At 44.2% G+C, this 27,773-nt stretch overlaps 1 protein-coding gene and 1 long non-coding RNA gene across 2 annotated transcripts; both read right to left on the bottom strand.

The window, feature by feature from the left end:
* Positions 1-10,601: 10,601 nt before the first annotated feature.
* On the bottom strand, positions 10,602-15,449 carry LOC146517744 (nuclear factor 7, brain-like). The gene has a single exon (XM_085161401.1). The coding sequence runs from the start codon at positions 15,181-15,183 to the stop codon at positions 13,795-13,797; it is 1,389 nt and encodes a 462-aa protein (XP_085017527.1). The 5' UTR covers positions 15,184-15,449; the 3' UTR covers positions 10,602-13,794.
* Positions 15,450-17,268: 1,819 nt separating this feature from the next.
* On the bottom strand, positions 17,269-26,753 carry LOC146517743 (uncharacterized). The gene is made up of 2 exons (XR_014874319.1): positions 18,163-26,753; positions 17,269-18,000 (listed from the first exon to the last, which is right to left on the bottom strand). It is a non-coding gene; the product is annotated as an uncharacterized LOC146517743 (long non-coding RNA).
* Between the last annotated feature and the right edge of the window lie 1,020 nt (positions 26,754-27,773).

Below are 27,773 nucleotides of genomic sequence, written 5' to 3'. Positions count from 1 at the left end.
TGCAGTTTTTGATTAAAAATGAAACATGTTGCAGTTTTTGATTAAAAATGAAACATGTTGCAGTTTTTGGTTAAAAATGAAACATGTTGCAGTTTTTGGTTAAAAATGAAACATGTTGAAGTTTTTGATTAAAAATGAAACATGTTGCAGTTTTTGATTAAAAATGAAACATGTTGCAGTTTTTGGTTAAAAATGAAACATGTTGCAGTTTTTGGTTAAAAATGAAACATGTTGCAGTTTTTGATTAAAAATGAAACATGTTGCAGTTTTTGATTAAAAATGAAACATGTTGCAGTTTTTGGTTAAAAATGAAACATGTTGCAGTTTTTGGTTAAAAATGAAACATGTTGCAGTTTTTGATTAAAAATGAAACATGTTGCAGTTTTTGATTAAAAATGAAACATGTTGCAGTTTTTGGTTAAAAATGAAACATGTTGCAGTTTTTGGTTAAAAATGAAACATGTTGAAGTTTTTGATTAAAAATGAAACATGTTGCAGTTTTTGATTAAAAATGAAACATGTTGCAGTTTTTGGTTAAAAATGAAACATGTTGCAGTTTTTGGTTAAAAATGAAACATGTTGCAGTTTTTGATTAAAAATGAAACATGTTGCAGTTTTTGATTAAAAATGAAACATGTTGCAGTTTTTGGTTAAAAATGAAACATGTTGCAGTTTTTGATTAAAAATGAAACATGTTGCAGTTTTTGATTAAAAATGAAACATGTTGCAGTTTTTGATTAAAAATGAAACATGTTGCAGTTTTTGTGCATCTTTTTTTCCCCGTTCTGTTCAGGCGACACAAACGTCACCTCTGAAAGGTGTCTCAGCTCAGCCCTGCAGGTAGGATGAGGAGCTCCGAGCAGAGCTACTACTCTACATTGAAACAAGTCTGCGTTGGATGCCTCCTGGGTGAGGTGAGGTATGCTTTGGACCTGTCTAACCAGGACACCTCAGATATCTCAGTGACCCACCAGTGGAGCTGGAGGGGCTGGCTCGGATGAGGTCTGAGCTCCTCTGTGACCTCGAGACCTGGATGAACACTGAACTGTTTCCCTGATGAGAGTCTGACTGCAGACAACCAGCTTCACAAAGTCAATATTTTAACAGCAAAGCTGCACAGGTGCATATCAGTGTTTTAAGAGCTGCAGCTCAGTGAGTCCACACACTTCCAGAAAGTTTCCTTAAAACCATCAAAGGAAAGTAAAGAAAATCCCTGCGTCCAAACTTTTGACTGACTCTCTAACACGAGGCTAAACAGCCGCGCGCTCTGTCGCAGTCATTGTCAAAAGCAGGCCTTTAATTGGTTTTCTGTCCTGCTCGTGATTTTGACAAATTCCACCGGCCCGTTCCCGTTTCCCCTCGTTCCAGCCCCAATAAATCTGATAATAGAGAAATAATGGCAGAAAAAGTACAGCGCCGTGATGGATGGCGTTACAAATGAGTGGAAGAGTTGATGCGGTCGCACGGAGGCTCTCCCCGCTTCACCATTGCACGACGGCGGATAGAGCGGCGCGCGCGGCCGTCGTTACTGAGCTGAAAATAACCGCTGCGATTTCTCGATGGCTGAGCGATGCTGGCAGGAGGACGGACACTGGTGGGGTTTTTCTCTCCTCTCATCACTGCGCTGAGTTATAGCTTTGTCATGAATTGATTAACGTTTCAAAACAGGCTGTTAAGGAGTGCAATTCAGCGGGGTCCGGCTGGGCTCGCTGTGTGATGTGATCATTAATTTGTATTACAGAGATTCTCAAATGCCGATAATTCCCCCGGTATTGTTTTCTGACAGTGAACTCTGAGGCAATCATAAATCATACTTTTCTTGTACGAGGCAGGACAAGATGTCTCGTCCAAGAGCAATTCATCATGTTAATAAATGTGTCACCGCTCGGCTTCTTTATGTTCTCACTTTTTCCTCCTACTCGCTGGAAGAGTTCCTGTCCAGACATCAGCAGCTCCAACACGTTCCTCTGCACCCGAGGAACATAGCAGCAGCCTGGAGGAGCTCCGCTCACCTGCAGGTCCTGCAAACGGCCCACGTGTGGATTTCACATTTAAGCTTTTAAGCTTAACATCCAGCAGGTCACAGGGTCATAGGTCAGCAGTGTGACATCAGAGAGCAGAGAAAAAACTGTGAAGCTGCCTGACATGTTCATGTTTGACACACAAGTCAATGCAAACCGTGAGAACATGTCTGGTGTATATATAAATGTTTTAGGACAGGATGCCTCACAGTTTGATGAAAGTGATCAGTAATTCCTGCATCCTCCAGAAACTGCTGCAGACTCAGGTGAGGCCGGCTCTGTCGTGCACCGGGAGGAACCGTTGCCGAGACCTAAGGACAGTCATGGTATCGTTGTCCGTGGCCTCTGCAGACCGTCACTGACCACACTGGTCGTGCTGAATGATGTTACAGCAGCATAACGTTTCTTCCCCCTTCCTGATTTCTTACTCTTTCCAAATCGTTACAGTGTTTCAGATCATCAAACCAATGATAATACTAGACAAAGATAACCTGAGTTGGGAATTATGATTCATCTCATCTCTGACTTCTCAGTTGGATTTGAGTCTTTGACTTGTCCTCTTTAAATCCTTGATTTTAGTTTGTTTTTTTAGCCATTCAGAGGACTCGCTGGTGTGTTTCAGATCACTGTCCTGCTGCATAACTTAGCTTTGGGGCACAAAGTGATGTCTCGACTTCTTTCAGGAACAGAATTAGTGATTCCATCAATTACAGCATGTCCTCCAGGTCCTTATCACACCATCATACTACTACACTACTATGGTGTGATAGTTTTATACCAGATATAATGAGAAGCAACTCTTCCAGAAAGTTCCATTTTTGCTTCATCAGATCATGGAATATTTTCCCCAAAGTCCTAGGTATCGTCAAGACTTTGAAGTTTTCTTATAAATGTGAGACGAGCCTTTGTGTTCTTCTTCACCATTAGTGTTTTTTGCCTTGGAACAATATCATGACCTTATCTAAGGCAAGTGAGGCCTGCTATTATTTAGATCTTCTTCTTAGTTCTTTTGTTATCTCCTACATTATTTGTTGATGTTGATTTCAAGATTTACAACAATGGATTGTGTGGAGAGACGAAAAGGACCCAAATGCAGACACTGAGGCATAAGGGAGGTGGAACAAAAGGCGAGACATTTATTCCAGGCTGATAAAGTTTTCTTCACGGCTTCTCCAAATCCTTCCACGGCTGTCACATGTGCTCAGGGTGAACCTGACAGTTCAGGTATCTGTGCCAGTCAGGCTCCACGGTGCCGGGCAGTGAGCACAGGGAGCGCTACAGGACATCAGGCCCTCAGGTCATCCTCATGAAGGCTGTTTCTGTATGTTTGGTCTGACACGTCCACACCAGCGGCCTGCTGGAGGTCATCTTGTAGCTCTGACACTGCTCGTCCTCTCGGTCCAGCTGATGGGCGAAGGCCTTCTAAGGCCCGGTCCAGCTCTGCGTAGTCTCCTGCATGCTCTTCAGACCGTGCAGGGACCGTGCTGACTACCTGTGCAGACTCTGTAGGCTCCCTCCAGCAGCCACATGACAGAATATAAGAAAAAGCTGAATTTAACCTTTGAAAGTTTGAAGAGATGAGCGGTGCTGCTGTAATCCCACAGCGACGCACTAAGCTGTTTATTTTATCACAGGAAAAAGCATTTTTCTCCTCTTTGTTTGTCAGAGATCAGCAGCGCCAGCAGGGGAGCGGCTCCTCCTAATATGGCACGCTCTCCCCTCAAAACATGATTTGTGACACGCTTGGGGGTCTCCAGATATCGACAGCACGCCGCTTGCTGCTGCGGGTTTTATTTTCCTACATCTTCATCACACTGAAGCAGGCATAAATTTAGCTGCTCTAGATGTTATTGATACATCAGCATGATTTACTTTAATAAACACAGACTTGGTTTCTTGCATGAAGTGTCGTCTCATTACGTCTGCATGCCTCGTGCTGCTGAAGCGCAGCAGGCAGCTCCTTTCATCACGTCTCTCTTTATTCTTTTGTATTTGTTGGAATCAAGACAAATAAAATCAAGTGTAAATGTTTATGTTGTCTCTGACTCTGGTGTAGTTCACAGATGGCATCGATCCAACAACAACCGATTTAAGCTGAACATGTTCTTCACTCCAGCACATCTGTGTGAGAGGGAACAGCCACATCAGACTGTACCTGTGCAGGTGAGTGCACTTCACTGAGCGCGCTCAGATTGTTGACATCCTGACAGCTGAAGTCAGGTGTGATGAAGCAGGCACTCCGTTTTGATTTCTCCATAATTATCCTGCGATAAGAGCAAAGCTAAAATAAACATGTTCCGAGCTCCAAAGGAAAACGGTTCCAAGTCCTCCAGACAAACTGGAGGGATTAAGGAAACAAATGCCAAAACAAGATTCCAAGACTGCCGACGGTCCCTGTGGTGGGTTTGTGGAGTTCGCATTTTTGATGGCAATATGATGAATTCTTGGAAACCGACAAAACTTCACCTTCTGCCAGATTTTTGTGTAGAAAGTCAACAACTCGTGTAGCTGAATGTCTTGCCAGTTTGCTCCTACATGAGCGGGTATTCCTCTGGATTCCCGTACGGAGAAGAAACAGAAAAAACGTATAAAAGACTGATGTGACCACGTTCACATAGTGAATCATAGAAGGCTGATATGATTCACTCATGAACGTGGAAGTTTCATATATTGTTTTAGGAAGAATCCAAAACATACAAGTTTCATTTATATGTTTCTGGGGATCTTACATCTGTTTTTACTCTTCTGTGCTTTTCATACAAGTTTCACACAAGACCAGTGTTGGTCAAGTTACTTGAAAAAAGTAATCAGTAACTAATTACTGATTACTTCCCCCAAAAAGTAATCCCGTTACTTTACTGATTACTTATTTCAAAAGTAATTAATTACTTAGTTACTTAGTTACTTTTTAAAAACACGATTTACAACCTGAATAGGTGATAAAGTGATAGATCTTTCAGCCCAATTCTACTTTTTCTGCATAATCATCATACAAAATGTAATCAAATGGAAAAGTCTCTTTTTAAAACTTGTTTTATTCGTTTTAATCTTTTAACTTTATGCATCAAGCAAAAATTTAATTATCTGCAACATTCTCTGACTGGAAGAAATTAGTTTAACATTTAAACCTATTTTCTGCACATTCCAGCACATAAAATAAAAGATTTTTTGTGTTTACACTCAGTCTTTCAAATAGATGCAAGTAAAACACAGCAGAAAATAAATAAAGTCAAAGACTAGCGGTCCTGTTGCTCTATTTTCACCTGTAAAGCAGGAGTGGGGTAGGCGGAGGGTTACCCTGGTGCAGGTGTGCAGCGGTCAGTGGAAGAATCCGCGAGTTTCTCTGTGAGTTTCCCATTACGTCGTAGCTACTCGGTGCTTGTTTGGAAGTTTAGGGGTTTTTTCTCTGTAAAAAGAAGTTTTCTTCCCACGCACAACGGACACTAATGTTTTTGTCACTTTTTATGGAATCAAACTCAAAGTAAGGTCAGTACTTCCACGCTTTAAACGCTGCACGCTCATACTCTCTCTGCACTCGATATATGATCCATTGTTGATCTGCACACAGCTGTTGTCACGAACGTCGCACTCGCTTACGTCACTGTCATGAGACATTCTCGCAAAAAATCACGGTTTTAGTAACGCAGTAACGCAGCGTTCCTACGGGAAAGTAACGGTAATCTAATTACCGTTTTTACAATAGTAATCCCTTATTTACTCGTTACTTGGAAAAAGTAATCGCGTTACAGTAACGCGTTACTGCCCATCTCTGCACAAGACAGATACAAACTTTATAAGTTTTATATCTTTTCCATGTGGATTTCATCAGTCAGGAATTCGTTTTCCTGACAACATGAATGCACGCGCTGCCTTTCCTGTCTGCAGTGAGAGCTGATGGGATGTGTAGTGTACCAGAAACAGCTGGCTGCAGCTGAAACCTGCAGGGATCCTCTCTGCACATCTTTACTGTTTCTCCTGCTGCTAGCATTAGCATCAACTCCTTCAGCTCGGTGTCGTGTTTGGCCGTAAAAGTTTACAGAAGATGGATCTTGGCCACATCACTGGTTCTGTATAATTTGGAGCTTCAGTGTTTCATTGCTTGAAGCCATATTTGGATAAGAGGGGAGTACGAGTTAATGCTACCATCTGTCTGAATCCACAGACTGTACAGGTCCATCAGACAGACGGACGCTCTGTTAGCACAGTGACATCACAGCAGCCATGTTATTGGTCACATGATGTCATTAAATCGCTCAAAAGGCTCCAGCAGCACAAACACGGCCCAGAGGTCCAGCTCAGGTGAAGCTAGCAGACAGCTAACTCTGTCACCATCCACCTGTCAATCAAAGAGGCCACGCCCCTAATCATGCAAACTTTGAGATGATTTAAAGAGGTGAATGATGCTGTTATAAAGGAGGAGATTATCTGTAGCTACAGTTTGTGTATCAGGATGTAAACATGTCTCAGTGCTGGAGCCTCTGCTGGACACCAGAGGAACTGCAGCTTCTGACGCTACGCTATGTTTCTGTTCCCTTAGGAGGTGATTTGTAGTCATGATTACTTCAAAATGATCCTTTTTATTTCTGTGGGAACTCCATTTCTCGATTAAGCTGTTTCTGGGTTTCTTTTGCTCCCCACTGGAGATATTTGCTTATAATTGTTAGAAGAGACCGAGTGTCACTAATAAAAGAAAATGAAACATATCTCAGATAAATGAAACACTAAGTTGGCTTGATAGGAAAGCTTTCAACATGAGATTAAAGTGAGATTAAACCCTCCCCCTGAGCATTATGTGAGCAGCCTGTAATGTTAACCTGCGGTTCTTTAGGTCGCCTCGTGTTTCAGATATCGATCCTCTGCTGCCAAACAAATGTCAGCCATTGATTTCTTCTCAGAAATAATAATTTTACAACCATAAAAGGTCAGTTTCACAGTAGCAGCTTTGAGCATCACAGCATCCTGACGCAGAGGTTCTGTGCAGGAGTGTAAGTGACCGCTTGAGACCCGTGTGAGGAGGCAATTATCAAAGCTCGGCACCACACCTGTCACTTTCCTCCACACTGAGCACTAAAGAGTCGGGTTAGTCAGTGCAAATGGAAACTGTGACTCTAAATAATAATGTTTGTGAACATCAATGCTGCCGCCTGATGAGGGCGACGCAGGAGAGCACCAAGTCCTAAAAGTGACTTCACCAGCAAACACGCAGGTTTACTTATCCTACCAAGACCCTATGTGGGGGGTACAAAGGGCCCACAGCAGCTTTGACCTGTGGGGCTCTGAAAGGACACAGTTCACCCACACAGCCCCTGTTTGATAAACAGACCAGCCCATGTTTCATTTCCTAATCCAGACTGTGTGACAGCATTAGAGTGTTTTTCTCCTGGTCAATGCCAGGGTTTTAATAGTTTTGCAATTTTCATTAGTTTTTATTTTTATTTAGTTTTGACTTCAGATTTTCAATTTTATATCAGTTTTAATTAGTTTTTACCAATTGTTTGCTAGTTTAGTTTAGTTTTTATTTTTTGAAAATCCTTAGTTTCAGTTTAGTTTTGATTAGTTTCAGTTATAGTTTTAGTTGTGTTTGCAATAATTAAGTGTAACAAAATCCCAGTTTCATCATATCAGTCATTCTGCTCATCCTTGGGTATGTTGCTATTCCAGCTACCATACTGCACCCTGGACAGGTCGCCTGTCTGTCGCAGGGCTAACACGCAGAGACAGACTCACATTCCCACCTATGGGTTCTTTAAATAAATAAATAAAGGCAGATGAACAACCATTGATACCAGGCAACTATAAAACGTATATCTTGGCCCCAATGAGACTATTAACTCTCGCAGCACCGGGTGTTCGTAATTTTGGTTCAAGTGAATTGATAAACTTTTTGAAGGTAATTGACTCACACAGTTGTGTAGATATCCCCGTCCTGTTGTCTCGGGATGCATCACGCTGCCTTGCCTGGGGTTAGCTTCTGTTTCTGGGGATGAGGGTTGAGTGTGCTCCCTTACCTTCTCAAGCTAAGCTAGGTTAGCTTCTTGTGTGAGCTTTTCAAGTGCACTTTAAGGTTTGTGGGATTTTTTTCCCTTTAGAAACGTCCCTCATAATTTGTCTGTTTCCACTACAAGACACTTGCTTTATCCAAAACACAGTCATATTCAAAGTAATCCCAAATTGGACTCTGGCTCCCGACTTTTCCTGACATGATTCTGCGCGTGGACGGAGCAGCAACACAGACGACTCGACTAACGTGCTGCCACCTGCTGGCATAATGAGACACAGCAAGAAAAAAATCTGGAAACTAAACTTCATTTTCACCCTTGACTCTTGTATGACACGCACACATCAATGAAAACTAAACACATTTTTGCTATAAATTCAGTTAATTTTAGTTAGTTTTGTGAACACTCATTATAGTTTTAGTTAGTTTTCCTTTTTTTGTTTTTATTTTTATTTCTGTTAACGAAAATGTTTTTTCACTTCTAGTTTTCGTTATTTCGTTAGCTTTCGTTAACGATAATAACCTTGGTCAATGCTTTACACCAGCTGATGGCAGTAACACACCAAGGGGTGACAGTGGCTCCACACTTCATACTGGTGCTAGGACCCAACCAGGGCCCACTGTGGGGTTTCCCTCGTCCTACATGTTTATTCTGATTCACAGTAGTTCGTGCAGCTGACGGTCCGTCCTGTAGAAGCTGAGCGTGAGTTTGTCACGTCGCAGACTGGAGTCTGTTTCCTGGAGACCGTTTGTTCCTGTCAAAGCATCGAAAACATCAGGAAGTGACCTCCTTATTTGGCGCCGACTGAAGAACAGTGAACTCACAAAGAGGCTTTTAGATCATTTGTCAGGTGTGTAAGGGAAACACAGTTTCCACAGCGTACTGTGAAGCTTTGAGAAGCCACTGCTTCATGTGCGCGCTGACCCACTCCAGGTTCAGCAAAGATACAGCTCATGCTGTTCCCACCTGTTCCACTCTCACCTTCAGACAGGTGAGATGTACGCTGCTCTGCAGAGAGCCTGCAGTAGCTAGAGCGCTGGAATTGCAATGCATTCTGGGTAGTAGCCACCATATGTTCTTTTCCCCACCACACAGAAAGAAGGACACAAACTGGTGACGGGAAAACGCAACAACAAGCTGCAGGATGAGCTCACGTTCATGCGTGTGGGACTCCCACAGACATGACCCACGGCTCTGTGCACATAAACAACCCTGCAAACATTCGCTCTGACTTTATTTTACCTAATATTTCAAACTGTGCTGTAATTGTGTTGTATTATAAGCTTTATGTGTCATACATCTCACAGCCCTCCAGACGTAAGCAAGAGGTTTGACTTGGCATTGAGTTCTGCGCTGTAAAAATGTCCTTACCTTCAGTCACACTAAACCGAATCTTAAAAATCATCCATTTTATCTCTTTTTACAGTCGGTGTGTTTGATCCCGTCACCCTCCCTTCAGCCCCAATCAGTCGCAGCAGATGGCCCCGCCCCTCCCTGAGCCTGGTTCTGCTGGAGGTTTCTTCCTGTTAAAAGGGAGTTTTTCCTTCCCACTGTCGCCAAAGTGCTTGCTGATGAGTTGGCGTTTTCTCTTTATTATTGTCGGGTCTTTACTTGTTGTGATTTGGCGCTTTATAAATACAATTTAGTGAAGTGAACATGAGACCCTGGTTAGCACAGGGTTTACGTTAGCAACTCCAGCTAATGGCATCAGAGTAATGGTAAATGGCCTGTATTTGTATAGCGCTTTACTTTGTCCCTGTGGACCCCAAACTTACACTACATTCAGTCATCCACACATTCACACACAGGTGATGGCAGCTACATTGTAGCCACAGCCACCCTGGGGCGCACTGACAGAGGCGAGGCTGCCGGACACTGGCGCCACCGGGCCCTCTGACCACCACCAGTAGGCAATGGGTGAAGTGTCTTGCCCAAGGACACAACGACCGAGACTGTCGGAGCCGCGGCAACCTTCCGATTACAAGGCGAACTCCCAACTCTTGAGCCACGATCGCCCTGAGTAACTTAGCAGAGCGCTAACTGTGCTCACAGAGAAGACAAAGGTTTGCTAGCTCAGACCCGACCAGCAGAGCACAGAGGAGCCAAACCTGTGTGTGCACGATTCTGTGTTACTGTGGCCATTACCAACGTTACTGGGTTTCACTCCTCTCAGGTTAGTTATGCTGCACACACACACACACACACACACACACATACACACTCACACACACACTGTCTCTGTGGTTGGTTATTGATTAATTGATTAGTTCAGAGTTGCAGATCAGTAGCTTCGTGTGTGCTATGAAAGCTAACCTTGTTTAGATTTGTGTTGTTTGCTTCATTTGTGGAGAAAGTTGATGTTAAATCGTTTTGTCCTGAATATTCAGTGTTGATGCTGATTTGAGGCCCAGTGTGTAACTCACAGTTTCTCCTCACTTCTTTTTTTAGACTGACAGGGATGATGGGTGAGGAGAGGTGTGTTTTCAGGTGTGCAGCGACGTCCCATTAATCTGTGAGCAGGAGCTCAGCGCGGAGCTTCAGAGACCGCCACCATCTGCCTCTGAGTCGCTTCCTTGCTGCTGCTGACATCACACCACGACACAAAACGAAACCGCATTTTTCCACCTTTGCGTTCACGACGACCCCCGTCCACAAACACTCGACTCTATGAACGTTGTGCCAGATGTGGCTCACAGCTGCACGCCTGATGTTTGCACCAGTTTGGTGTGTAACGCAGAATCGGAGGCTTCAAAGTCGAGACACTGAAAGTGTTGATCACGTGAGCGCTTCCTTGAGCCATTTCATGAGAAACAAATTAATCATCATCATTTATTCAGCGCAGAACAAAATGAGTCTCACATTATTATATCTGCAGGTTCAGCAATGACACTTCAAATGGTTTCAGTTTAACTTCCTTTTAGCAAAACTCCTAAAAGCACAGATCAAACAATGTTTTTCTCGCCCCTGAGCAAGGCAGCGTGCATGCAGAGGTGCAGCGTGTGATGCTGATCGGGCTCCTGCTAAAACCTTCCCAGATGAGCGTTTAAAGCGTGAACGGAGCTCAGCAGCTCTGCTAATGCGTGCCGTGTCATTGTGAGGAAATGGAAGACAGCAGTGAAACCTTTCAGAGTTTTAATTATGCATTTGCAGCCTCGGTGCTCTACACTCGTACCCATGAGGGCTCCCGCCTCCATCCTCTCCATACGCTGCAGAGCATGATGTCATCTTTTATTCTGCTCACAGACCTGCGAACCAGAGGAATGCAGACAGGAGACCTGCTGTTTTTCTTACTCACACCTTTATTTTTCCTTCTTTTATTTTATTTTGACATACACGCAGCATGAAGCTCATTGGAAACAACACAAACTCATTTAAACACAGAAAAAAACAGCAACATCAAAGCAAATCATCAATAATACAGAAAAACCCAACAATGAGGCGCAAGAAACCCCGGCTCAGGCTGGGCCGGACATCTGTCGCGACAGACAGGACAGGATTCACCTGGTCCAGCCCTAACTATATGCTTTAAAGGAAAGTTTGAAGCCTAATCTTAAAAGTAGAGATAGTGTCTGTCTCCTGAATCCAAACTGGAAGCTGGTTCCACAGAAGAGGGGCCTGAAAACTGAAGGCTCTGCCTCCCATTCTACTTTTAAATACTCTAGGAACAACAAGTAGGCCTGCAGAGCGAGAGCAAAGTGCTCTAATAGGGTGATATGGTACTACAAGGTCATTAAGATAAGATGCTTTATTCTGAATATGTAAATATAAATTTTAAAAACGTAAACAAGAAAAAAGATAAAATACAAAATAAACCCCTGAATGTTTTACCAGGAATAACTCTGAACACCGCACATACAAATCTGACATCATGTATGATTTTCATCCCCCATGTTTCCCATCACACCCACGAAGGAACATAAACACCAAAGAACAGTAAAGAATAAAAGCTGATTATTGATTCATCACACGCTTCGCTTTGGACCAAAGCCGACGACTGATGGGTGATTTTCAATTTTGTCGAATGAACAACAACTGAAATCACACATTATTTTAATGTTGTAATCTATTTCTGACGTGCTCCGGTTCAAATTCATACCAAAGCACAAATTAATTTAAACAATCAGCACAAAAGTAAACAACAACAAAAACAAACATCCAAACATTTACACTCTCTCATGTTATTTAAATGGTTTTTAAACCGATCAGAACATGCTATATCATGTTTAGCTAACTAGCGAGCTAACTTCCTGCTAACTTCTAACTCCGCTGAATTTAATAAATCCTGTTTTCATGGATGCCTCGAAGTTAAACTTGATTGTTACACCTGGTAAAGCAGCAACGCTGATCGTTTTATTAAAGATGACAGAATTTAGACAGTTTGTAACTCTCAGTGATGCTGCAGTGTTCGTTTGACTTTGGGACCTGAAGCAGACGGAGTTTAGGACCCAGATTCCTCCGCGAGGCTCCTGACTACGCTAGCTGTAATGCTCCAACAATCCATCAAGCGCTGCGGCTTCATAGCAAAGTCGCACTAAAACATTTTTGACAGATTTTTGAGCGCCGTGTAGCACATAAAATCAGTTCGAGGTCAGTAAGCACAACCAAGATTCATACATAAGGCCCACTGTCAATTTTTGAGGAAATTAAAGGATTTTAAGTGCGCCTTATAGTGTGGAAAATACGGTATATCATGACATCAGATAAGTAGATGCAATATTCTGAAGTGCTTTGCTCTGTTTACCATAAGATGAAACACCGCTGATATCCTGTTAGTAGTGATGTCGACATTGTTTCAATATTGATTCTATTATATTAAAGTTGCCAGAGTAAATAAAATTTACTTCCTGTTGATCATCAGTTTGTGATTTCAATGTTGATTTAACTTTGTTTCTGTTATTGTTTGCTATCCAGTATAAACCTCTGACACATGCAGAAACCATGCTGCTAGTGACTCAGCTAAGATCTGAGCTCATAGCTACGCTAAGCTAGCAAATCCCTAAAGAGACAATGATTGAATACTATGGATATAATTTGGAGGTGATTCAGAAAAAGCTGTTCTCAAAGGTTTGCAATTAAACAACCTATACTGCAGAAAAGCATCCCTGCACAGGAAGTGTGTCAGGGTTCTGGGTCTGAGCAACCCAGGATCCCTGAGCAGTTATGGACTGGTTATATTATATGTATATTTGGTGTTGCTGTCTCTCTTCTTCCTGTTTGCGGATGTGTGTATGTGTTTCTGCGAGCGCCGGTCTGCGGGCGCCTTCAGGCCGGGTGGGTGTGGCCCTGCTGGTGGACTGGCCACACCCGAAGCCACACACCTGCTCCTGATCAGGCCTCGTCGGGGGAGCTACTTAAGAGAGTCTTGGAGCTCCCACCGACGCAGGATCATTTCGTGAGACTTCCCGTCAGTTCTCCAGTTGGTCTGTTTGTGAGTGTGAGCTTACCAAGTGAACTGAGGGTACTAACTACTGCCTCTATTTTCCCAGGAAGGATTGCTGGATGAGAGGGCAGCAGACACAGAGTGCACTGGCACGAGGGAGCGGACACACGAGCACAAACACTGGGAGAAGACACGGAGTGGAAGTCGGGAGCACACGGGGATGTATTGTTGTGTGTACAGTTTTCACTGTAAATAAACGCACTGCTTGTACATAGAGCACCGCGCCTGGGTCCTCCTTCCCCACACCCCCCCACGGTTTGCCATGCCAAACCGTGACAAAGTGACACAATAATGCAGCAATCCAACATTTTAGAAATGATCTTCCTGTTTGTGTCTAAATGTTCTGCTTCACTGACAGTGAGAACTTTGCTGGTAACAGCTTAATGGGGTATTTAATCACAGTGGCAAAGAATGGAAACACTTTTTCACCGCAGGTGTGTGTGAAGGTGTGTATGTGTTTGCCGGTGTCGGCGTCAGAGAACGACAGCTTTCCTTTGGCCCAGTCCAGATTCAGTCTGATCCTCTTGTACTTCTTGTCCACCGACAGAGCAGCTTCTGGATCTGCTGATGATCCTGCATAGTACTGACCTTGACTGTATCCCAGTCCCCACAGTCCAGACCGTATGTTTCCCTTCCTCTGGTCAGACTCCACTAACACGCCCAGTGACCAACCTCTGTTATCTCCAACTTCAACATCCCAGCTGTGCTTCCCTGAATCAAAGCCCTTTGAGCTCAGGGCGAAGTAGAGATGATCAAACCTCTCTGGATTATCCGGGAGCTGCTGCCGGTCTCCAACCCTCATGGTGGTCAGACCTTCATACAGGATCAGTCCCGGATGGGCGGTGTTTGGGTTCAGGATCAGAGGAGTGTAGGAGACCATATACTTCATGTTGTTCCAGATGCTGAAGGTCAGGTTGCCCAGGTGTTTGGCCTGGTCTATCAGAGCTCCCGAGGGCAGCTGTGGGTCATCCAGCAGGGGGCAGCGCTGGGCTCTTTCCACCGCAGCCTTGTAGTTGTGCAGGAATGAGACGTCTTCAGCTCTCAGCTCCTCCTCTGTGGCTCTGATTGTGTCTGAAAGAGCTGCTATCTCTCTGCTCAGAGCCTCCATCTTCTCCTTCATCATCCAGCTCTTCTGCTCCTCTTCCTCCCACAGCACGGTCAGCCTGGCCTCCTCTTCCTCTGCTAGAAACTGGTGAAGCTTCTTAAACTGCTCCCTGATCTTCCTCTCTGTGCGTCGGGCCTGGGCCTTAATGTGTCCTGCTGTTTGATCAAACTCCACCTGGACTTCTTCACAGACCTTTAACTTCTGCTTTAAAGCTTCCACAGTTTCCTGAAGGTCGTTCTTGTGTTGTTGTGCAGCTTTATCGATGGGCTTGAACTTGTGGTCGCTGTGCTTGTCCGAGGTGCCGCAGACCACACACACTAGCTTCTGATGGTCCAGACAGAAGAGACTGAGCTTCTCAGAGTGCAGACTGCAGAGATCCTCCGGAGTTATCTGATTTCTCTCTTCTATGAACGTCTCGCACAGGTTCTTCAGAGCAAGGTTGCACGGTGGATCGTGCGTTGTAGATTGTTTCTGACAGACTGGGCAGTCGCGTGCTGGGTTTTCTCTCCACCAGCTGTCCAGACAGTCCTTACAGAAGCTGTGGCTGCACGGCAGAAGAACCGGCTCTTTGAAGATGTCCAGACAAACTGGACAGCAAAGATCTGATCTGGCAGCCATGGATCTCCGGGTGAAGCTGGAAGCAGCAGACAGGCGTGACTCCCGTCGTGTTTTCAGTCAAACTAACCTTCAGTGTGGAGCGTCGGCAGCCAGAAGCAGCAGCGTTGTTTGTGTCCTGAAGCTGGACTCGCACAGAGGAAGCTGCTGGTCTGAAGTTCAGTCTGACTGTCCCGCTGCGAGCGAGAGGAAACTTTGTTCCTGGTGTGTCTCAGGTGACGGGTGGAGCTTGATTACGAATGCTGTTGCTTCAACTGTAAGTTGTAATTGAGTCATTCCAGAGAACAACAGGTCTGAAACTGCAGAGCAAGTTTCTGTTCAGGTGCAGGTCTGGACATGAAGAGATTTATGAGCCTGCAAAACAAAGCGCAGTTCAGCACCGCTGTGAGAAAGTGATGCAATAACAGAAGCACAGCTGATACTGACAACAAGCTGCCCCGTGTACGCCTTTATTACGACAGCTTTTTCTCTCATTTCCAACAAGCTGCGACTACATTTTTCCACAGACATGAAAAAAGGAAGTTTAAGATCATAATATTACTCATCCCTGAATCTTACAAGTCACAGCAAAGAAAAAGCTTCCATACACTAAAAGTACAGAAACTAATGAAAAAGACTAGGATATAATAGAGTCTGAACCCGAAAGCTGAGGGAAGAAAAACAAAGAAAGACACAAAAGAAGACTATGCCATCCTTTTTTACAGGTTTACACTGCAACACGAAGCACAGCGGCCAGGGAGCACCCACTCATGCCTCGGTGTGATGGCACACATGGTCCACAAAGGCCACGAAGAAAAGATGGAGCTCAGCGGCAGGTACTGGACCTTCACTCAGCCAACACAGCACAGCTGCTTTCCATGTGAACGAGCCACCGGAGGACACAGGCGGGCAGACCATGAGGCCATCAGTCGGGCTTTGGGGAACTCATGGGAGGGTGCAGAAGATTCCCAGCATCCCTGCCCTGTTATTGCTGGGCAGCGTTGATGAGGACGGACAGCGGTCTGTCGGACACATCTAGCGGCGTGGATGTCGGAGCAGGGGCGAGAACAAAGAGCTGGACTGTGGTGACACACCACCCTCCTGAGGGAGGCGATTGAACCTGCTGACAAGTAAGGAAACTGTATCTATACCATAAAGAAATGACCAGACATCGATATTAAAGGTTTGAGGTTATGGCAGATTCCTTCAAAGGAAATGACATCAGAGTTTAGATGATGCACATCATGAGTCTGTTTATTTTTAACCTGGATTTACGCTCCAGAGTTGTCAGTTCGTCTTGTAATCGTAAGGTTGCCGGTTCGCGATCGTCAGAAGAATGTGATGGATGCGAGCTGGGACGCCTCTGTGATCTTTGACTGTAAAAGTAAGTCGTTCATTTCAACCCCAGCAGGTCATTTTGTGTCTGATGAGCTCTTCTTCTCCTTTTCCAAACACTTCAGCACAGAGCTCAGTCTGGCGAACAGTCGATGTTTCTCCTCCTCGCCACCATCGGGAGGTTCATGGAGTCAGATCGCTGGTTTTATTGGGCCTTTGTGAGGCTACAGAGGCTTTAATTTAGAGTCCATTACACCATCAAACTGGCTGAAACATGATGGAAAACAGCAGGGCAAGATAAGCTGTTATTATTCGACATTTCCAGCTGTTACGACTAAAATCCTGTAATTAAATGATTGTGACCCGGGGCATGAAAAGCAGCAGAAAATATTTAAAAAGTTGTTTCATTTTTCATCGAATGACCTCAAATATCTGTGAATGAGTTTGATGATACGAGCTGCTGCTCCTCCGCATGGACCGAGCTGAGCTGGTTCATCATCTGACCAGGACACCTGCTGGGCTTCTTCTAGGTCAGGTGCTTCAGAGATATCCAACCGGAGGAGACCCTGGATTATTACTCTCAGCTGGTTTGAAGCTGAAGTCAGATGTTCACTGAGAGCGAGCAGGATCAGAAATGAGTCCATGAGGCTGAGATGGTTTGCACATGTGCAGAGGAGGGAGGGTGGTGTCGAGGTTCTTTTGATTTGGAAGGAAAAGTAAGCGCAGACAGAGTCCCAGGGAGTGTCCAAAAAGTGATTTATTAAACACACGTATTACAGCGCGTGGGAGCCAGTCTCTCCGCTCATCTCCAAAACAGAAAGCTTTATAGTCTTTATGACGTCAGAACAATTCCTGGACATGATCATATCAGAACAACAACAAGCCTTCCCGGACTCGAAACCAGATGTTCCCCATTTATGGTCATAGAACAGAACAACTGTGTAAGACGAGTGTTCTGTTGTGTAAGATTGTTGGACCAGGCCACCAAAAGGTGAGTGTCCTCAATTGACTTCTTACACTGATCCCACCACTGTACTGGAGCTATGTATGGTGAAGCATCTAAAATGTGGCAAATGATACATGATAATAAGGATGATCACTGAATAATGATAATGATAGGTGATGGACTAATGAAGTAATGATGAAATAATGATTGTGCATGTGAATAATAACATAGTGACAGAAAAATAACATTCCTTTACGTGACAACTCCTCCTCTTGGGCTCGCTTGCGAGACCAACTTACACCAGGATTTGTCTCACTCATCCTTCCAGCTTACAATCTCCTTCAAGGGCATCATAGACTCAGTTGCCGCTGAACCCTTCGAGCCAGAGCTCAGGGCTCTCTCCAGCATCTTTACCAAAACTCGCCGGACCAGAGGGATGAGACAACATCCGATCATTAATATAGCAAGAAAAACAACAAAAGAAAACATGGCAGACATAACAACACTCTTCCATTGCCCAAAGACAGACGTGAACCAGTCTCCCAGTCCAGTGTTCACACCTGATTGGTCATGAATAGATTTAGATAACATTTTCAGACTCTCAAGCGCTCTAGTAACCGTACCGTCTGGGGCCGTATTGTCGGGAATGAAAGTACAGCACATGTCCCCAAACATGGCACACACACCACCCTTCTCAGCCAACAACATGTCAAGGGCCATGCGATTTTGGATTCCCATTAACGACGTCGGTCCCAATTGTTCCGCAAGGCCTTCTACCGCATCCCTAGTGAGATTAGAGAGCCTCAACACATTATAATGAACATAGTTAATGCGATCAACATTTTTGTTTGGAGTTATCCATAGAAACACACTCTCAAAACCGGCCGCTATCTGATTAACTAACTTATACTCATCTGGAACTCCCCTGGGAACTCCTATTGAGTCAATCCAGGTTGGTGAGTCCCATCGTGGGTCATATTTATGCACACCTCTAACACTTCTCCTACGTCTGGCTGTCAACACACCACTGCCTTGCTGTGGAACTGTCTCTATCCTATTTCCTATCAGCATCAAAGGTGCTCCTAGGCGCACCAAAGCACATGTTCCCACACTCCCCAGTGGAACCTGCACCAAACGGGTGTACTGCCCACAATAATAATATAGCCCACCCCTTGCCCAGGTGCCTATAATAGTATTTGGGTCACTTACATTATTGGTAGTCCTACCGGGGATTGTCCTCTGACACCAGCTTGGATCAATTCTTCCTAACGTATATCTCACACTGTCTGTAGAGAACTCAAAACATGTATAATTATCTTTTTTAGGTGTGAATGAACCTGATTGTGTACGTTTATCAATTGGCGGATATAAACCTGACAAAGTGGTGCAGTTACCTGTGTTCACTGCCTCTCTAGTTAATCTCAGCATACAATCATAACCCCACTCATCCTCTGGATACAGAGGAGCGGGTTCAGTGAACAGACGAGGCCTAGCTGTAGCACAAGCAACACAATCAACCACTGCCTGCTCTTTAGCATTTTGAGCCACCCAATCTAACCAAAGATTCCTATCACCAAAACCTGTGGCACGCTCTATTAACTCCTGAGGTTTCAATCTAGTGTAATCTGTGGCAACAAACCATTTCTCTTCTGAGTCCTGGTAAGTAACTGTCTCTAAGGGATCCATTTGCTCTGTGAGATTCATTACAGTGTCATTCCCTACCGGTTTAGATCTTGGATTGAATAAATTCACCCGAATTATCCCCGTTGGATCAGTCCCTGGTTTATCTACCCCTATTACTAAATAGAACGCCCCTCCGTCATAGTTTGCCTCCAGAAGTCTAGTCCACGGTCCTAGGGAGAGAGTGACAGGGTTATGTGTAACAGAATAATCTTTCTGAATGGCTATCCCTTCAAGGGCCTGTGGAACTGTTGGCTGCCATCCTACTCCTGTCCAAGCAACCACATCCTGCCAAGAACACCACTGATCCGTTATATAACTGTAAATGTCTCCTTCCTGTGATGGGCCCCACACAGACTTAGGGTAACACACCATAGGGTGATAACAAATCCACACATCATATGTTCTCCAGCTGCTACCGTCTCCTGGGCATCTAACTACCTCACACAAATCGAATGTGAATGCTGTCGTGGACCCATTAACATACCCAAACTCGACTCCCCCACTAGCTTTGAGACACCCATCGTTCCCACCTGAGCCAACCTCACGCTTGAATTTTCTCGACGACTCGATCGGTTTGGACTTTGGAGCGGATAGACCTCTGCGTCTGGGCAATTCACCTGTCTGCCAATGAACAAACAAACACGTTACAACACTTATCAACCCCAACATTCCCATTAATTTCCAATTTTCCCACAATTTCATGATCACTGTCCCCAGGCTCCTTTACTTTTACTTTAAACTTCGTAATAAGAGTATAAAAATATGAGTATACAATTATGAGTATAAAAATATATGATTAACGTACAAAACTATTATGACTGCTTTAAACTATCAACTACTTTAGACTAGAGCCCTAGCCTATCATGAGCCTGGAATGAATTGATGCTCGGCACGTGACGCTCCTCTTCTTTCTTCGTCCCCCCAGGTAGACTGCTGGGGAGAACCGCTGCACAGGGGGAGAGGATTATTCTGCCTCTATGTTCCCCCTCGTGTTACTTTGGGTGGAGCTTATCTCGAGTAAGCTCTCGTCCGCCACTGCGCATTGAGACCAATGGAACCAGGTCTCACCCTTTCCCTTCAACCGAACCGCACTGGTAGTACGAGCAGTCACCTCAAATGGCCCCGTCCACCTCGGATCTCTCCACTTGCGCTTAATGACCTTCAGCCACACTGTTTTGGCGTCAGGGATGGCACGATCCACCGCATTCACTCCTACTCCAACCTGTTGTGTGAAACTAGACACAAGAGCTTTTAATTCTTTCCAACATTCAGCATGTTTTCTATTACTTTTTATACTTTCTTCCGCCGGGACTGTTGTCCAAGGACCTGGAAACTGTCGTCCTGTCAACAGCTCATATGGCGTGAAACCTGTGGATTGATTAACACAACATCTTATTATCATCAATGCAATTGGCAGGGCTGCAACCCAATTTAGCCCCGTCTGAGCAGAAATTTTAGCAATTTTATTTTTCAGGTTTAGATTCATTCTTTCCACTTTCCCCTGGGACACTCTCTTCCCCTGGTCTTTCTGGAACGGGGAACCTACCTGCCTCTGGTTTAATCACTGGCTTTGGATTGTGCCTCCCACAGATCAGGCACGTCCTAGCTTTTTCCTTAATCATATCCCTCAAAAAGGGATGCCACCAATGGCACAGATGTCTCTCCATCTGGGCCACACCCACATGGCCAAGCCCATGTGCTTCTGCAATCTTCTGTTCCGCTAGGTTAGCGGTCAACACCGGTCGTCCGTCAGGTCCTCGCCAGAGACCTCCTTCTTCCCATGCTCCTCGATTCTTCCAGACCCCCTTCTCTTCCGGGGCCGCCTCCTCTTGGGCCTTCCTGGCCTCCTCCAACATGTTGACTCCTACTTCTTCCTCCACGCTTATCTGCACAATCTGCCGTAGTGCTTTATAGCCGGCTGCCTCTTTCGCAGCTCGATCGGCTTCCTGATTTCCTCTGGCCACCATGCCAGTCCCCGAGGAGTGACCTTTACACTTTATGATACTCACCTCCTCTTGCACATGGCTTCCTCCATGCTTCAACTCCCCAATGAGACAGGTACGAAAATGTTGCACCTTCTCTCTAAAACAATCTCCTGCCAACCTGTAACCTTGTGTAAAAACCTTAGTCAGCAGTTACATGTTAAGCCTGTTTAACTCCCCGCTCAACCTGGAGCCTGTATCCTGCAAAACAAATCTGTTAAATCAAACTTCTTATTTACAACCAACTATAGATCACGAGAGCAATAAAGTATTCAGCATAACAGACAAGTATCATGTTCAAGTTTTCTCCAATCATTAACTCACTATTATTACCATAATTTGTCTCCAATCATGAATCATCCCAATTTATTCCACAATTTACTCAGTGACTTTCCTTAAGCAATGTCACTCCACCCATTTATCACTAGGAGCTCAAAAAGTGGCCAGCTAGTGAGCTCCATGTTGAACTATTCCATAAACACTACATCTCTTATTTGTTTCCTCATGTCACTTGTCTGTTTTCTACCGAATCCTCCACATGCACCCTTAACAAAAGCAAAACAAACATTAGCAACACACATTGACCATCCCGGTGATCAGGCGTCATCACCTATAAACGCAGTTTCTTCACACATAAGCCCAGAAATCCTGCAATAGAAAACCAAACGTCAATCAATTGTCCAGTGGTAAATCACATGATCAAACCACATGAAGAACTGTAACTGTAGAGAAGAAAATGCAAATGTTAGCGCTGCGCAGGTGTATACACTTTCTCACAGTTACCTCTGTGAGCAACACACAACACAAACCCATGAATGACACACCCCTGGTAAATTTACAAACACAGAAAGTGGCAGTTAAAAGTTAAATCGGCAGGCCACAGCTCCCGCAACCTCGGATGTTGCTGTCATCTTTCTGCTCCTGTAAAAGAAACACACATAAATTCATCCACCCTTTCGTCCTGTCTAGGTGGAGGTTAACTTTGAGTCGTGGTCAAGTCTTATCAGCTTTTGTCAGCTTTTACCAGTCAGTCAGTTTGTTTTATTTCCATTCATTCATCCATTCATTCTTTCTTTGCTGATAGTGGAAACCATCGTCGCATTTGATCTCCACGCTCAGCAAAATGACGTCATTTCAAAAAGAAAAAGAAGAACTTTAGATCGGATTACCTCGCCGAATCCTTCTTAGGCCGGGACTCTCATTTTCTAATTGTCCCAGATAAGTGGCTTCCCCAGAGCCCATTTTAATGTGGAGAAACTCACTTGCAACAATTTTCTTGACGACGTGTAGCGCTTTTAATTCCCAACGTGCAGATCTGCTTAAAGAAAAGAAATTCACAAACAAACTCAGTGCACTGTTCAAAATAAAAATAAAAATAAAAATAAAATGAAAAAGTAAAAGATAAAACTGAAAAACAAAAGTAAATAAAAATACAGAAGCCCGGTCTTAGGACTTGTCACTCTTATAAGTGAAAAAATACCAACTCTAAACTTGGTGCAATGGTAAAACTTTCCCCATACTTCAGACACAAAAACAAAACAAAACAAAACCAAAAATCTGCTAGTTTCACTCATTTAAACTCTGGGTGCAGGATTCTGTTCACAAAATAATACTAATTCAATCTATGTATCAGTTCTCAACCCACTCAATAAACCAGACAGGATGCTGGTAACAGTATTACCTTCTTAAAATTGTGTTTGATCCTAGTGAGCTGATCGCGTGTGTGTGTGTGTGCGCGCGTGTGTGTATGTTAGTCGGGTTAATACATTTTCCATTTCTATGTATCCTTTTATGTACCTCCCCCCTTTTTTCTGAAACAAAAACACTCCGTTCACTCCTTAGTTTGTTTCAGAAACCTCCAAATGAAAAACTCTGTCATAGTCAGGCACAGCTAAACCCCAATGTTTGCAGGTTACCATCGGCAACCACACTGTGTTGTTAACCCCATCTACAAATGCCCTCATTTAATGTGTTACACTTCATGTATGATTTTATGTTATGTCTAGTGCATATCATGTGAAGGTGTGGTGTTGTCTCTTCATTTTTCTAACAGTACTCTTGCATACCTCAGTGCTTATCTTCCTCCCCCTTTTGTGGTGGTCTGGACACTGTGTCAATCCTCCACTTCCAGGCAGTCGTTTGTCTCCCCGGATTCCTTAACCCAATTTAATTCCCCAAACTAAAGCAGCAGCCTCAGTCATCACGTGCTCCTTTTCTCTCCGCTCTTTTCTCCCACTTTTCAGTCCAATGGCAGTCAGTTCTCTTCAGCTTTGTCCCCTGTATCTCCTTGTCCCACTGTCTCTCTCATTGCCATCTTGCTCCAAACATGGCAAATGTCAAACTCAGACAGTCTTCTCAAAAGTCCATCACACACAGTGAGGTTGCAGCTTGCTGGAAACGCATCTCCATCCATCCAATCTAGATGGTGGGTCTTCTCTTTCTGATGTCGTTTGCCCACAGCGCTGCTGGACCTCTCTGCTCAGAACTCTGGTATTGTCTCTTGGACTTCTGTCCATTGTTGATGTTCATGCTCATGCTTCTGGAACTGCACTCTGTGTCTTCAGGGAGAGATTAGCTTCCTTGGAGTTTGCTTGTTCAGGATGAGGATGGGAGACTGCAAAACAATTCAGCCAAAAACTCTGGCTGGGTGTTTCCATTTTTATTTCTAATAATTTTAACCTATAATTTTCTTCCGACTGCCGCCCATGGAGAATTGATCCAGGTCCGTTCCCCACCTGTAAACGACAGACTGAGAGACTTTCATTACTCATTGTGACTGCAGATGTTTTCATCACTCCTAAAACAACACATCTCTACTTATTTTGTTTTGAACTCTACTGACTTCAAACCCCAAATGTGAATTTTTAGTTGTTCATAACCGCAAACACAAAAAATCTTCTTGATGTTTTTATTAATTATTTTCGTCCACAACACTCCAAATTTTCATTTTGTGTCCAGCAGGGGAAGAAGGTGACCTCTAGCATCACTGCTTCCCCAGTTGGAGACAATTTCTCACTCACACTTCCACACTTTTATTTTCTTTGTTTATTTTAGTCCCTTTTCTTTCTTTTTATATTTTCACACGCACACATTAACCTGTTTACTCACTCATACAGTCAGCCATCAAATTCTCCATTCATCCTTGAGTACTTGATCACCTTTAAAGTCACTGTTAATTCTGTCAATTTATTTATCTTTACCTTAACACTAATTTACTCACTAAGATTTCTTGACTCTTATTATTTCACAGAAAATCAACTGAACTACTTCTCCTTCTTTTGTCATCCAGGAATTCACACACACATGCACAGGCTGGTTACTCAGCCCCCACTTTTTTCTCTCTCACAGACACACACACATTTTACTCCTCGTTCAGTCCGCCTGTGAACCCGCCCCTCGAGGCTGGCTCACACTCACTTCCTGCTTGTCGCAGTACCGTTCAAACTCTCTGTGAGACACGTCTTTCTCTGCTTATTCTGGACAACGTCCTAGACGGCACACAGAGCGGGTGCCATCCGCTCTTGTGCACCTCACAAATTTTCAAACTGCGCCACAGACTCGATACCGCAGTTTCTCTTCCTCTAAAAAATATAAAACCAAACCCCCCAATTGACGTCACAGTTTGATTTCTACACACCACAAACATACACTATTTGTTTAATCCTCATACACTCAGCTTCTGTATCAAATCACTTTCACAGCAGTTATAATCAATAGAAGCAATTTACACAGCAGATTTACACTTTATTTTATATACATTTTATATACACAGGCCTGTATCAACATGAGAAACGACGCCAGATGCCAAGACAAATTATTCACCAGTTCCTTATCACTTCTGTATCGGTACACCTAATTAAACAGATAGAGGAAAACATTTTTTTTTTTTTCCCTTTAATACTCGATAGGCACATGCGCTGCCCCCCTTTGTCTCTTTCTCCTCACACTCACACACACACACTGCAGGGTTCACCAAGCCCCCTCCTTTGCAGCTGCTTGAGACAGAGAGGCAGAGACGCTTTTCTCTTTTTTTCCACCACACACAACAGCAAGCCTATACATGCAAGCTTTTAAACAATATGAGCGCTTCTACACCGGTATTTACACACTATTTACATACACGGGCCCGTATAGATGCCAGTATTCCTAAGTTTTTGACTAATTTGAAAGCTCTAAGCCCAGGCTTCACCTTGGTCCACAGAACCAGCCTTGATGATCAATAACCCCGCGTCGGGAACGCCCTCACCGGCCACGGTCAGATTTCTAAGCCCTAATTAATTTAAAACCGCTCCCCGCAAGTTAACAGGTCGCTCCACGTCCTGCGTCAAGGGATCAACCTCACGCGTTCAGCTTTACTTAAAGCTCACTGTCACCCACGTTAATAGTCACGGCCGAGTCTCACCCTTCAGCCAAACAGCACAGTAAAAGGTAATCCTTGATTACCTGGCCTTTAACGGGTGTCCGAAGTCCCGCGGGAGGCCACCCGAGCTACCTGGACGCCACCAGGGGCAATCATACGTCTATGATTACTGTCGCCGCTACACGCTGGACACTGCGCTCTACGGAGTCTCACCCCGGTCTAGGTTAATTTATACACTGTTTAAAAGCGTCCCTGGGGACTCTCAGCCCCTCAGTTTTCATTTACCTGACGCCCGAAACCGCGTTTCTACCACCCGATCAGTACGAATTCCCTAATCTTAGAGAGTGCTTGGCATCTAACTCCACACTCTCACTTGAGGCACACAAACCAAGCCTCTTAGCTTTAACACCACAAAAAACCTCACAAAAAACACAAAGAACCCCCTAAAATAAACAGCAATAACTTTTGAGAGAATTTTATCAAACTTTTACCACTAATTATCCTAATTAAATAAAATCACTACGGACAGAAGCCAGCAGAAGGCCCAGAGTGAACATTCAATTTAGTTTTAACTTCCCATTTAGTACCTTTGGATAAAAATTATTCAACAGGTGGTACTGACCTTTTATACCGCGGTTTTTGTCACCCAGTGGGTCACTCCCCTGGTTTCCACCGTCTTTTGGCACTCCCCAGGAGCTCCGCTCCCTCGCAGCGCGTCTTCTTTCCCCCCAAACCGGGTTTTCGGCACCAAAATGTCGAGGTTCTTTTGATTTGGAAGGAAAAGTAAGCGCAGACAGAGTCCCAGGGAGTGTCCAAAAAGTGATTTATTAAACACACGTATTACAGCGCGTGGGAGCCAGTCTCTCCGCTCATCTCCAAAACAGAAAGCTTTATAGTCTTTATGACGTCAGAACAATTCCTGGACATGATCATATCAGAACAACAACAAGCCTTCCCGGACTCGAAACCAGATGTTCCCCATTTATGGTCATAGAACAGAACAACTGTGTAAGACGAGTGTTCTGTTGTGTAAGATTGTTGGACCAGGCCACCAAAAGGTGAGTGTCCTCAATTGACTTCTTACACTGATCCCACCACTGTACTGGAGCTATGTATGGTGAAGCATCTAAAATGTGGCAAATGATACATGATAATAAGGATGATCACTGAATAATGATAATGATAGGTGATGGACTAATGAAGTAATGATGAAATAATGATTGTGCATGTGAATAATAACATAGTGACAGAAAAATAACATTCCTTTACGTGACAGTGGATACGATGGAGCTGCCAGGCAGGAGGAGAAGAGCGCAAAGAGCTGGTGTGACAGAGGGGGGTGGTAGGGAAGGGGTGAGGAGATCCCCGCAGGAGAAGAAGGAGGTTTGGGAAGAACTCTGTGTCCTTCAAGAAGAACTGAAGGAGGTCCAGGAGTCTCTGATTAGACGGCTGCTCTTAAAACCTGGACCCAGACATGTGGTAGACGGAGCGAGGAAGGAAGGAAGGAAGGAAGGAAGGAAGGAAGGATTTGATGATGCACTGACAAGTTTCTTGTTTGAATAACTGAGAACTCCAAATATTTGTTTCTGTTATTGTAATGATGTTATTGTCCTTTCTATGAAATTTGTTTTCTTTCCTGCTTTGAATCTTTGATAAATGTGCAAAAATCCTCCCGTGGGAGGCGCAGACGGATGAAACCAGCCTTCAGGAAGGAGCACTCACGGTTCACTTGTTCAGAATAGCTACTTTTTAATTGCAGAGCTCTTGTTCCAACCTTTAAGTACAATATTAGAAGGATAATCATCAGGTTAGAACACCTGTGATGTGTCAGCGCTCGACTGTAGTGAGGAGAAAAGCAGCAGGGAGTGTCAGGTTTGGGCCATTTTGTTCTTCTACAGCCTGTAACATCTGCTCAGCAGGTACAGCGATCAGCCGAGTATCACCTGGAGGAGTCTTTGCAGTTTGTAAGAACTGTGGACACCATCTGTGATCCTAATCTCTGCAAATCCTCCATATCCATCATTTTTAGTTTGGTCAACACCACAAATCCTCTTCAGCAGCCTGGTCACGGAAAAGCAGCATGTTCAGGTACGAGTGTGTCGTATACAGCTGTACATATCTGTGTATCTTTTATTCTAAAGTAATTATAATGTAAAATCTACATGCTGCTAATGCAGAGATGCCAAACTGCCTTTCATTGTTCTTGTAACAGAGGCATTAAAGATCTGTCTTATCTATTAGCTCCTTTTCTTCATCAAAGCCAAACTCAGGTATCCTCCTTTGGAAGAGCTGCAGGATGTCAGCCTCA

The sequence above is a fragment of the Neolamprologus multifasciatus genome, chromosome 5, assembly GCF_963576455.1.
Source record: "Neolamprologus multifasciatus chromosome 5, fNeoMul1.2, whole genome shotgun sequence".
In the NCBI taxonomy this organism is placed as follows: Eukaryota; Metazoa; Chordata; class Actinopteri; order Cichliformes; family Cichlidae; genus Neolamprologus; species Neolamprologus multifasciatus.
This window is presented reverse-complemented; position numbering and strand designations above follow the sequence as displayed.